General features: G+C 47.9%; 1 protein-coding gene across 1 annotated transcript in view; it reads right to left on the bottom strand.

Annotated features, from left to right (window-relative positions):
- The window catches only part of SORCS3 (sortilin related VPS10 domain containing receptor 3), a 632023-nt gene extending 619593 nt beyond the window's left edge, over window positions 1–12430 (bottom strand). Inside the window, exon 1 of the mRNA XM_053585949.1 lies at window positions 11231–12430. Within this exon, the coding sequence (XP_053441924.1) occupies window positions 11231–11857 (627 nt within the window). The 5' untranslated portion in view covers window positions 11858–12430. The remainder of the gene's footprint in view (window positions 1–11230) is intronic.
- Between the last annotated feature and the right edge of the window lie 1081 nt (window positions 12431–13511).

Below are 13511 nucleotides of genomic sequence, written 5' to 3'. Positions count from 1 at the left end.
TCTGCATTGTATGTTTTTTTACATGTTTTGTCACCAGGAGTATAGTAGGTGTTTCCAAATACTTCACATTATCTTAAAAGAAGAAGGCAGAGCAATCAATACAGGTCAAGACCCAGAACAAATGTTTTTTTGAAACATCCAAATTACACTCCCATTTGAGAATTTTATTATATCAGTTGCAACCTGAAATAAATTGTTAGGGTTTATTCACACTTAGAATAAAAATTGTGGAGTCTTTAATATCATAGTATATATACTAATGGAAGTGTTTCATTATACTGAGAGAGGGCAGCAGAAGGCAAGAGGCCTCAAAGCTGTTGGTGAATGGGCCTCCACTCCTGAAGGAGTGAAGGCAAGCTAACATCCAGCATTCATATCACCCCCAATTCTTTTCAAAATACTTCCATTTGCAATGTCTCATTATTTAACTATGACATAAAGGGAGCAAATAGGATTGTCCCCATTGCACACACAAAGAAATGATTGAACTAACATCACATCTCATTTGTGGTGAGATGGGTCTGCACCACTTTTTGCAACTTTTTCATTGTATAGATATGGAAATTGAATTGCAGAAAAATTAAATAACTTATGTAGCACTGCAGTAAGCAAATTATTGACTGAATGAATGCAAGGAGGAATGAAAATACATCTGCTTGATTTAAGACCAAATGTAAGCATGCTTGGAAAAAAGTGTTTTCCAATATTTTTATTATAGCTTAAGACCCTTTCCTTACTAATAATTCACCCATTTAAAACACACACATAATTCTCATTCATAGACTAAGCTACTACATCTGGGGGGTCTTCATTTCCTTATACCTGAGAAGCAGTTCCTAATGTAAAGGAACAGGAACCCAGATCCAAAGATTCCCAGGTCTGAGGCCACCATTCTTTCCGACAGTATCAAGATGTCCTTCATTGATGTTATCTCAGGAATGAAGATACCAAGTATGAGCTTGGCTGCTTTATGCCAAAATCCTGAAGTCTAAGATAAAAGGAACCCATTCACCCTATTTTTAGACAGTAGATCACTTGCCATCAGGCAGAGGTTCAAATTTGAAGGAAACTTTGGGCCTTATGAGGATCAACCACATGCCCTGGGGTAAGGTGAGCTCCTAAGCCCTGAGAAATGACAGTGAAAACTAATCTGGAGGTATGTGTCCCCTCCTTGAAGCCTCAACACTAAGTTTGTGTCATTCATTATAATCCTGGACTGAGCTGCTTTCCTCTGGAAGGTGTCAACTCCAAAGAGGGACCACCTCAGAATAAGGGTCAGTCATTCCACCTCCTTCTTTATACCTAGCACTTACTATGGCTGGGTCCCAAATCAGAATCTTCAAAGAGTAAGGGGAAAATTTCTGATTTGGTATAATGATAAATTTCATGTGTCAACTTAACTGAGCCATGAGGTACCCAGATACTTAATTAAACATTATTAAATATCTGTGAAGGTGTTTCTGGATGAGATTAACATTTGAATTAGCAGACTGAGTTTAAGCAAGTTGCCTTCCCCAATATGGGTGGGCCTCGTCCAATCAATGAAGGCTTCAATAGAATACCATGCTGAGTAAGAAGGAATTCTTACTTCTCTACCTTTCTTTGAGCTGGACATAGTCTTCTCCCACCTGCAGACCTGGACTTGACCTGTAATTTATATCATTGGCCTTCTTGGTTCTCAGACCCTAGGACTCAGACTGGAACTATGACATTGGCTCTCCCAGTCTCCATCTGGCCAGCGGCAGATCTGAGATTCTCAGCCACCATAACTACATAAGCCAATTCCTTATAACAAAGTAAACATTTTAGAGTTTTAAGATATCTTCACATCAAAACTTTGCTTTCAAGCATGAATACTACTGAAAGCAACACAGTGAGGTAAGCAAGTCTTTGGCCTCTAAAGACACCCTCCTATGTCACTAGCACCCTGGAAAGCAAGTTTCCCTGTATTCCCAGTTCCATGGTCTCAAAACTCTTATTATAGACAAGTTCCCCCACTAAGTATATTCACATTCAGATGTGGCAGCTTGAGCCACTTTTCTAGTCTTGAAAAAAATGTTCAACTCAGTAATTGCTCTTCATCTCCCACTGAGAATAAATGTTAAAAAGAAGAAGTTCATCTCTTATGCAGCAGTGTGATCTTCAACCTGATTCTAACCATTTGAATGAGAAACTGCCTGCCTCACCATAGATGTCAAAAGGCCCTTGAGAGAATGAGTCAGGCACGTGGGACCTGAGAACCTGTGAGGGAAGCTGTGACGTCTCCAGGGTGCAGACCTGGAGGCAGAAGAGCAGGCCAAACCCTTCCTGATTGCCAAGGTTCTCATTGTTTATAGAGGCATATTTATGTACTTAAGAAAGTATTTATTAATTCAACTCAGTGAGTTTCTTTTTTTAAAATTTATTTATTAATTATTAAATCATAGCTGTGTACATTAATGCGATCATGGGGCACCAGACACTGGTTTTATATACCATTTGACATATTTTTCATTACACTGGTTAACATAGCCTTTCTGGCATTTTCTTAGTTATTGTGTTAAGACATTTATATTCTACATTTAATAAGTTTCACATGTACCCTTGTAAGATGCACCATAGGTGTAATCCCACCAATCACCATCCCTCCGCCCATCCTCCCCACTCCCCTCCCCTTCCTCTCCCCTTTTCTCATATTCTTTGGTTTCATAGTAGGACTGAGTATATTGGATACTTTTTGGTATATACAAGAGCAAGCATAAGAAAGAAAATGCAGAAGAGATGAGAGAACAGCTTGAGCTTCACTTCTACCTGCATCTATTTGTAGAGTCCTAGTTCAGTCATTAATGGGTTGAATATACATCCAACCAAGGAAGGAACATACTTACATAAAACATCTATTTCTCTTTTCTCAGCCTTTTTGGGAAGAGGCTAAATGATCAACCCGTACCACCAGGACCAAACTGCCCTGCTGTCAACAGATTATTCATCCATGGATCGCAGACAACCCCTCACACAAGACATTCGCACTCTACTTCTCCTCTTCTCTCCTTGGAACAATTCCTGATGCAGCATTTTTTCGTCATTGCATCCTATTTAGTTTCACTTCTTTCCCAGGACAACACTCCCTCTAGTGTCTACATAGGGTTCTCAGGTTCCATTCCTGGTACATAGAGTGAAGGCTAAAAGGGAACTCAAGGCTGCACCACTTTGATGGGTGTAGATCACTACAAAATAATTAGTGGATTTGGCCACTGTGATGATCCTGGGTAAGGGGTGCAGATATTCTGCAAACAGTTGCAGTTGTAAATATTCCCATTTCACACCGGGCACAAAGACAGAGTAGCAGATCTGAAGGAGAAGAAAAATGAAACTTTAAGCTCCAGCTCATGACTTCAGTGTAGATGTGTCTTTAACACAATGGGCTTGCGTTAGCAACCAGCCCAGAAGCCCAGTCTTCTCCAATTTTCTTAAAACTACACACTTCATGCACTTCCTTCAAGAAGTCTCCTATGATTAGCTGAAAGTTGTAATCATAGATGCCCAAAAGAAGCATTTAAAGCCCTGACTCTGCATTTTTCTGGATCACTTAACCCTCCATACAATGGAAGCCTTGAAAAAATGTTCAACTTATCATTAATAAGAGTGATCTTTAACCTGATTCTAAGCAGTCTGATGTTAACCATATCTATTACAAATTGAGTTTCAAGAATCAGGTCCTTACGCCTTTACTTCTAGATCCCCTTTCACTGTCTACCTTGGCACTACACAAAAGATGGATATCACACAACTCTGATTAAGGACATGGAATATGGGAGGTGATTGTAATGAGCATCTTGCTAAGAACTGGATTCTCTCCAAGGCTTGGCCATCAGCTCACTGAGAAGCTTTGGGAAAGTACCTCCTTCATATGCTTCAATATTTCCATTTGAAAATGAAGAAAAGGCCCCTTCCAGATAGAAAAATAATAACTACACCAACTAAAAAATACCTTGAGACCTTGCTGCGTTTGGGTCCAGCACTTCTTTTAGGCACTCTGCCTAGTGCAATCTCAATCCTTACAACAGCCAAGGTGAGAAGTATTGTATCACCACCTCCTTTTTTCAGATAAATAGCAAAAAGAAGGTAAGAATTTGCCAATGTCACACAGCTAGTAAGAGACACAGGCAAAATTTGATTCCAGCCACCTGGCTCCAGGATCCACTATCCCATTAGTATGCAGCCTTGTTTCATGTTCCTAGTACACCCATACTCAATAAATCCTAAACAGTTTGACATTCAGGATGCAAACCTCCATGATGTGAATTCACACAAGTCATATCATATACCAATGCTAAATCACAATCCACAACCTTACAGAATCCTTTACTACCCTGCATAGCTTTATTTCCAGCTTTTCCCCTAAACTGGGTTTTTTCCCACCATGTGCCAAGTAGCAGACCCCTACGAAGCCTTGGGCATAGTTTTACTGACCAATAGTCCTAAGTGGCTGGCCTACTGCCCTGCATATCCCTTTCATCTCAACCATATAGGGATGGTTTCCCCCTGCTTCCTGGCATGTGCTTAATAGCAGAAGGCTATTTGTGCAATCCCAAAGTTCTTAGACTCCATTACTTTTTCCAAATTTACTACAGCACATTTATTAGTGTACCATAAGGAACAGCATTTCCATAAATAATTAAACCCAAACTACACTGACAAAAATAAATGTATAAAATGTTCCTGGTGATACAACTAGGCTCGTCTCACTCAGTAACTCAAATAACACAGGGATTCACAAAAGACCCCCATTAACAACAGCTAGTAAGATAAAGCGCCTCCAAAATTAGCAATGTTGTTATTTATTGTCTGCAGCCACTGTGGTGGGGGGTGGGCAGAGTGACTATGGAGCACAGCCCCAGAACAGAAAGGAAGAATGTATTCCTAAGTCTCCCACAAGTCTCTCTCAGGAGCATCACCTATTCCCATCTGAGGCCTCAAACTACCTCACCTATAAAATGGGCAGTCTCCCACCTGACCTAAATAAAAATACACAAATCCTCTTGGAAGAAAAATGCTCTGTTAACCTGAGAAGAAAGGTGACAGATGGGTGTGAACAGGGGATGGCTACTCTGAGAGGAGAGGACAGGTGGCATGCAGGCTATAAGGTGCCACACTTCTGACTGAGCCTTATCCCCTCACCTCTATGCCAGATGATTTGATGGAGACAATTCCCAGGTACACTTCCTTGACATCCTGTGAGTCTAAGATGCCCACAGCATCTCCTACAGTGATCTTCTCTCTTCTGAGCTCATAGCCTGAAAAGATCACTTGATAATTAAGCACATATCCACGTGTCACCCCATGGCAGCTGTCTCATTTTCATGGTGTTATTCAACTTCACAGAAGAGCAGTCTCACATCCAAAGCTTACTGGCAGGACCGGGGGGCAAGTGCTATCATATCCTGGTTTGTTTCCCATCCATTTTCCCCTTCCTAACTCCACTGTGACCAGAACAGCACCACATACACAGGAAACACTAAGCAAACAGGTGAAGATTTTATGTGAGTGTCCATCTGGTCTCCGAAGTGTGTAAGAAGAAGCCAGGATTGTCAAGGAGTCCTTATTTCTATCCTCTTATTAGATGGAGTAGAGAATTCTCTAAAACTTACAAGTCATATATGAAATAACAGACACTTCTTTTCTGCACACCCCCCCACCCACAGCAAAGTCCTAGGTCAGGATTACCGACCTATGTGTGCCCCTGTACCACACGCCGCAAGGCTCACACGAGAAGAGCAGAACTCACTCTTGGCGGTGAAGGGAGGCTGGGATTCTGCCTCAATTATTTCATTCCTCACCCTCACAACACTTACCAGATAATACAAGATGAAAGTAACCAAGAACTAAACTATGTATGATCAAATGTGTGGCACAGTCTATAAATTTTATAAACAACTAGGGAAAAAGGAAAATAAATGCTTCTAAAGAAGATTTCATAGAGCCGCTGGATCTGCACCATGCATTGAGCTATAAGTGTATTTTAATAGAGGAAGAAGGTATCCTACCAAGTGCAGGAGATCATAGGAGCAAAGGCTTGGAGTCAACTGGGCAATAAAAAAGGCTGCCTTGGCCAAGGTGGAGGAGGTGATCAAGGAACAGGCAAATTCAAAGTTGGAGAAACAGACCCAGGATATACACAGTGAAGGACCTTGAGTGCCAAAATAGTAGACTTTGGATTTGAATTCAAGAAGCCAAAGGCACTCAAGCTAGAAGGTAGACATACTGGATGAAATACCCCTGGTTACAGTGGCTGTCAAGTTACACCATCATTGATATCCCAGGCAACAATGATTTCTAATTCCTTTGTAGCCTCTGCTTGATGTGACTTGAGACTTCCATTCATTCACTGACTTAGTCAAACATTATCAACTACTTACTATGTGTGAGGCAGACCTCACTCATCTCCACTGACTACTAGCACAGTCAGGAACCCAGCCACAGCCCTCTCAGTCACCAACAATGTAAGGGGAACAAACACGGCCAGCCCAATTTGACTCATCCTACAGAACCAGTTCTGCTCACCCAAAGTAGCACTCACATTCCACATTTTCTACTCCTCTTCCACAAGACCTCTTTTCTCCCCCAAACTCACTAAAGAATTAATTATCCTTCCACTTTTTCTTCCTGTAAGAGAAAGATCTCAAGCCAGCCAGCCAACAGGGGAAAAAAAAAAAAAGGCTGAAAGTCGGAAATTAATAGGTAGGTCATACGACAGGTGAAAGTATACCTAGCCTTGAATAAACCACTGGCCTTCAGACAAAGTTTCCTGTCGCAGCCTTTTTCATACCTCTCTGCTCCTTATGAGATGATTCAGGGACCACAGAACATCCAGCTCTAAAATTCCTCTAATGACAACAGATTTTCACAGCCCAAGAGATCACAGCCCAAAAGCAAAGCAGTTCTCACTTCTGCCCCTGAACCCTCCTGCCACTGAAGCCATCAACTCTCCTTCCCCTTAAACCCAACACAAATGGAGAGGTCACTTCCTGGCATTCTTTCCTTACCAACTACAAAGCAAGTTTCAACCACTGCATTTCTGTGATCATTAAATCAGGCCTCCTAATTAAGGAGTTTGCAACTTGTGCACACCTTAGAAATCACTGCAGGTTCTGAGATGCAAATGGTACTCTGCAAGCCAGCCATCAGAGAAATCACAGACCAGACAAGCAGCCTGTGCCCAGCCCCTCCTATGCTCACTGCCCCCTAGGCCCAAGATGACCAGGGGCAATTAGTACTGTTATGTCCCGAGGCATTTCCCAGCGACATGTCAACTGAGATTGGCTCCTCTTGTAACACTAATTAAAAACAGATTTTTTTTTGGCAAAGCCCTGGAGAATGGCTTTGTGGCAGGCTTCTTTTATTAAGTCTCTGCGAAGGCAAAACGCATTAAGATATCGTGACACAAGAACTGTGAGCAGAGACAACGAAGGCAGGGCAATCCAGCCAAAAGCTATGTGAAAAATCTGTCTGGGAACCACAATTAGATGCTCCAGTGAGTGAAATACAATTAATCTGATCAAATCTGTCACTATTTTGCACATTAGGAGTAAATATTTTAGAACACAGTCCAGCTGAATTAATTAAGGGTAGGAAATCCTGCCTGGGAGCCTCTGTGTGTTGCACCTTCTCGTGTGCTTAGGGAAGGGTAATCTGGCAGGGACCTGAAATTATCAACATCTCCCTGTTTCTCTCCACCAAGATGCAGAATTGGGCACGTTAATTGGAAATTACCTGACAAGTATTCCAGCAAACACACTGCAGGGGCAGCAGCCTGAAAATCACTGCCACCGCAAGTGAGCTGCCGAAAAGAAACAGGGACCATTCCTGGAGGATACAGCACCGGGAATGGGGGCTCCCCATGAAGGGTTAATCCCAGGACGAGGGGGTGTGCAGAAACAGACTGTTCCTTCACAACTTTCCACTCTCCAGAGCCATTTGCCAACTCACTGAGCAAGCAGGAAGGCTTCTTCCTTCATTTCAAGGAAAAGGACAGAATAATGTGTTTTTCTGTTTCCCTGTAAGCCATGGAGACTGGGCTCCCTCTGGGTGTTTGTGAAACACTCTCTAGCCCATTAATCACCAAGATCCCAGCTGGAGACAACTGGAAAGAAAAGAACTGGCAAATTGCTCCTACAGAGCAGAGGCTCCAAGGCCAAGTTCTCTCACCTCCCACCTGGAATGCCATGGCAGGGTAAGATAACCCCACCTCCCTCCAGATTCCTTCTGCCTCGGGCTTGCTGGGCACCTCCTCCCTTGCCTCAGAGCCACCTCTCCTTAGTCTGGGACCAAGGTAAATACCTGCTCAAGCCTCTGACAAGAATCACCTCCTGACCCCTAATCCCCTGGGGCACACTCTGGACCAGTGGGGTGGTTGGGTTGAAGGCCCTTCTCCTAAACACATCCCTGACTGTAAACTCTGCCAGAGTGGCATTCCATTCTCAATTACACAGGGCTACTGAAAACCCTCTCCCCAGAAGGGAATTCATGACAAGTAATTAGGTTCACCAAAGGCACTTAGAAGAAGAGCAGGGAAACTCAGATCATGTTAAAACTGATGTTTAAGATTTCAGAAGCCAGTGGAAAAGAAGGAATTCTCTTTCCGTGTCAAAGAGCCTGGAGCCAAGCCCCATGTTCTCTGCCTTGGGGGCAACTTCCTTCACTTTGAAATTAATAATGAAGGGATCTCCCCAAGCCTTCATCATCCTCATCACTCCTCACCTGGCCTTTTAGTCATAGCACCTTCTTTTCCTACCACCAGGAAAGGAGGAGAGGACAAAAACCAAGGGGCAAATGTTGCTGTAACTGGTTTCCCAGTTTCTCCTCAATGGGGTTGTTTCCTTAAAGTCTCTCAAAGACAAAGCCATGTTAATATGTTTCCCTATCTCCTTTAAAGAGCATCATAGACCTGATCTTCAGGGATGCCTCTCTCTGTGGTACTGCCTAAAAATGTGGTCCAAAGAGGCAGATCTATCCTAGGGGTTAAAGAGGAGGTCCCCTTCTCGGATAGCTCTCCTTCTACACTGACCGTGGTGCCTCGCCCTTCCTTAGGCAGTAAGGCTGACCTAAAGTACAACCAATAAGTCCCTGGGTGCTGTTCATGGATTGTTTGATCTCAGTGCTGTCACCAAGGCCTCCAAGCCTAACTGGTCTAGTGCCCAAGCTCTTTTGGCCCTCTTTGTACTGACAAATCATTTCCCCAGGAAACATGGGTCAGACTTGCTCCTCACTTTCTCTGCTGCACAACTGCATTGAAGATGGGCAGAGAAGGCCAAGCACATTCAACTACTATTTGCAGGAAGCATTTTTCCTCTAAAGCCCCATCTTTGGGGGGGTTTGTGAACACTTAACAATTGATCCTTAAAATAAAAGCAGAGACATAAAAATCTCTTCAGGCAGGGTGAATTTATATTGTCCAAATATGACATTCATAAAGCCATAGGTAAGTGAGGACATCACCTGTGGATACATTTACTTCCACACATCCTATCCATCTGCCTAACCAAGAAAGAACTCAAACACACACACACTTCCTAATTATCAAACGAAAATGAAATTGATATTCACAACCTCTGCTGTCAGAGAATTACTACACACACACACATATCGGAGTCCTCTGGGGACCTGTAAGTCTTCAGTCATCAGCCCTGCAAAGGAGCATGTTGCCCAACCCCATACACAGAGCTGTCCAGCCCAAGGCTGGGTGGCATCTTTATGGAAGACAGGTGAAGCCAGCCACCATGCTGCTTTGGAGCTGGACTCCAACTGGTCCTTGGAACCCAGCATCTGTTACCCAGGCTGGGCTGCTCGCGCTGTGTCTACATATCATTAAGAACTAGGAAATGTGCACTTTGGGGGGTGCCTATGTGCTGTAGGCGCTCTAGGAACCTCTAGCTTTCCCGTTTTCACAACTCATTCCTGGGAAATTTTTCAAACACCGGTCATTAAGATAAATACAAATCTTTTCAAACGCCGGTCATTAAGAAAAATACAAAAGGTGCGAATGCCCTCCTAGCAAATGAATTCCGCAAAGCTGTTTGTACATACATCTATCATCCTCCGCCCGGAGCTCGTACTCTACCCAACGCCAAGTTCCAATCCAAATCAGAGAGAGAAGAGGAAAGGATTTTGCAAATCTGACTGAAGTAGCGACCGCAAGTGGGAGGGAAGTGGGGAAGATCTGTGACCTCTCCTTTTCTTCGCTGAGCTGTACAGCGCTGAGTGCTGGCGAGGTGGCGGGAACCTCAGGGCACGCGTTGCGGGCTGATGCAGCTGACCAGCCTGGGCCTGGCGATATTCAGAGCAAGGCGCCAAGTCCGGAGCACCCGAGACGCCTGAGAGGGCTCATCGGCGCCACCTCTCGGTACTGGAGCGTCAGAGGGAAACTGGTGGCAGGGAAAAAGGGGTGGAGAGGTGCAGAAAGCACAGGAACCCACCTCCACTCAGGAAGCGGTTTGTGGCACAGGACGCAGTGGCAGAGGCAAGAGTTTTCTGCTCCACGACTTACGTGTACTTGTGCATGAGAGAGGGCGTGCGGTGTGGAATAGGTGTTGCTTTCGCTTCACACTTGTAAACTTTTTAGTGCCTCTGCTACGGCTTTCCAAGGCAGCTGCCTGGGCTTCGAAGGAGGAACCCGGGTTGCCAAAAGGCCAAGGCTTGGGCCGAATTGGCCCAGCCCCCAGACTGGGCAGCCAGACCAAGTGCCTAAAGCGAAGAGCAGCGACCCCAAGGCGAGCAAGAGTCTGGGAGTCCCAGTGGCCTCAATCTCCCGGGTTCCCTTACCCGTGATGGGAGCGGGAATATGGGGAGAGCGCAGGCAGTTGCAAAAATCCGGCCCTGTGTCCAGCGGTTCCCTCTCCAAATCAGCCCTCTCCTCATCCATGAATTCAACACCCCCACCCAAACTGGAAAACTGACTCCCCAAGCCGAGTATGAGAGAAAGTGACCAGAGATTTCTCCCCCATCCCCATCTTTAAGAAACCCTTTCCTCCTCTCCCGCGGGCCCCAATCCCTAGGGTCTCCAGTAAACAAACGGATATATAATCTTACAACAAACTCTATTAACCTGTTGGGGGCGTTGGGGGAGCTACACAACCCTGTTCTCTGTAAAACTCTCCGGCTCTCCCCCTCAACCCGGGGACAACTATGTGTCCCTCGCTCCCGCCCCCAATTCTCCCTTGCTGTCAGGATCCGCCACCGGGTGGGTACTCACGCTGCTGTTGTGTCCAGACCAGTGCACCATGGCTTGGTTGTGCGCTGAGTCCCCGGTCAGCGCGAATGAGGTGCTGGGCAGACGGAGCTCTTCAGCAGCTGAGCCCCCAGCCCGAGGAGCCTTCATCTCCTCCCGGGAACCCTTGGTCAGAGGGCGGCTTCCTTTAGAACCATCGGCCGAGGAAGTAGACCGGGCGTCCCCGTGCTCCAGGACGCTGGGGGGCTGAGCCCGGCGACTCCTCTTGACTCCGCCAGGCTTGCCAGGAGCTGGGATGCCCTGGCTCCACCGCGCGCTTGCGGACGACATCTCTCCGGCTTTAACCTGCATCTCACCGCCGCTGCCGCCGCCCTGCTGGGGCAGCAGCTCTGGCCCGGGCCAGCGCCCCAGCGCGGCAGCTCTTCTGGCGGTCGCTAGCTCCTCCGGCCACTGGCTTGCCACTGTCCGCGGCGAGAGAGGAAGCAACGCCGGCGACCGAGAAGCTGGGGCCACTGGGTGCCCGGGACCACCAGTCACGTCCCAAGTGATCTCCGCGCCGGCCAGGACCCACGTCGACAGGAGTAAGAGCCCCGTCCGGGCTAGCGGCGCCCTCAGCCAGCCTGCCGGGCGCTCTGTGCGCGCCGCCTCCATCCCGCTGCGGCTACCGCGGCTCGCGCTGCCGAGTATCTGGCGGGCGCTGAGGTGCGGGTCCGGCGCGGGGGGTGTGCGCGCGCCGGCGAGCTAGCGAGCGAGTGTGTGTCGGGGGAGTGGGGAGGGGGCGGCCGAGGAGGAGGCGGCTCCGGCTGGCGCGCCTCGCCGGTCCTCGCCACTCTTCCCTGATCGCTCCTGCTCGCTCGCTCTGTAGTCCAGAGGGGGATTCCAAAACCACAGGAAAATCAATGAATGCCCCTTGGGTGCCTTTTTCTTGAATAAGAGCCCCCAAATCTTCCCTACTGAGCTCCTGCAGAAATTTTGTAAAAAGGAGTGCTCAAAGATAAAAAATTCCTCTTCTTTAAAATATGAAAATCAAGCCGGATCCAGGAGGTGGTGCTGGCAATAGACCCCAATCCCCAGTCTCTCCAAAATCCAGCCTCCAGCCTGCTCCTCACGAAGAGTTGGGAGCCGCTTCTCGACGCGTTTAGGGGTTTACTCTGCTGGCCTGTTATAGGGGGATGGAGACGGTGCGCGGGGAGGGTGTAGGGGTCTCGGGGGAGAAGAAGGAGGGAAGTAAAGTGTTTTCAGCGCTAACTGTTCCTGGTCAGGAGCCAAGGGGGAGCCAGGAGCCTCGGTGCAGGGAGGCGGCGCACAGAAGCCAGGCAAGGGATGAACCCGCCGGCAGCTCCCGCCCCTTCCCCCTCAACCCCCAGGCCTGCGCCCCCGTGCGGGGGCGCGGAGGATGCGTGCGTGCGCGCGCGTGCCTGCGCTCAGGCGGGCCCGCAGCCAGGGGTGCTCAGGGGCAGGCCCGCGGGCGCCGCCGGGGGTGTGGGGGACCTGACTGAGCCGTGGGGGAGGGGGGGTTGCTGAGTGTGAGGGGGCACACGGTTCCGTTCGTGCGCGTTTGCACGAGCATGTGTGCGTGTTAGTGTGAGCGATGGGGAATTGGGTGGGGGCGGGGGTGTGCGCTCGGGCCGTGGGCGCGCGCGGATCACGCACCGGGTGTGTTTGCATTTCCAGGAGCCTGCGAGTTGTCAGAAAGGCAATGTTGAGAACAGGCAGGCGGTTCACTACAGCCCCTTCCTCCAGGCGCCCCAGGCACCCAGGACCCCCACCACCCGGGGATGTAACCTTATTTTAAGCCTCCCAAGGGGCGAGGGAAGAGAGCTGGGAGGCGCAGGCGGCGGGAACTGGGGCTTGCCCGCTCTCCTCTCCGGTTTCACGGGCTCTCCTTGCCAGGAACCCCAGTCAGAGGTGAGGAGAAAGTAGTGGAGAACATCTGCCCCATCGAGGAGAATTCAGACCCCATCCTTCTGCCTGGGATTGCGAGGTTGCGCCTTCACTCTCCTTTTCACTCTCCTGTGAAAAGGACCTTTTCACAAGTCCTTTTCTGAGAGGACTCAGATGTTGTTTCACAGGGTGAGCCGCCGATTAGAGGGTCCCTGGCCCAGCGCAGCGTGAGCTTTTCCAGGTCCCCAGACCCCTGCTGCAGCAGTGCAGCCTGGGCGCCTGGTGCGGCGGGGACCTTATGGACCCTGGGAAGGTGGGGACTTCGGGTGGGCTGGAGAGAGAGAAGCTAATCCCGAAGATGACCTCAAGATGCGGTTTACAGGCCCAGGGATATCTGGTGCAGCCCGCCTCCTCTGAGAAG

This window comes from Nycticebus coucang, chromosome 3 (assembly GCF_027406575.1).
Source record: "Nycticebus coucang isolate mNycCou1 chromosome 3, mNycCou1.pri, whole genome shotgun sequence".
In the NCBI taxonomy this organism is placed as follows: Eukaryota; Metazoa; Chordata; class Mammalia; order Primates; family Lorisidae; genus Nycticebus; species Nycticebus coucang.
The sequence above is the reverse complement of the archived record's forward strand: the minus strand, read 5'-3'. Positions and strand labels throughout refer to the sequence as shown.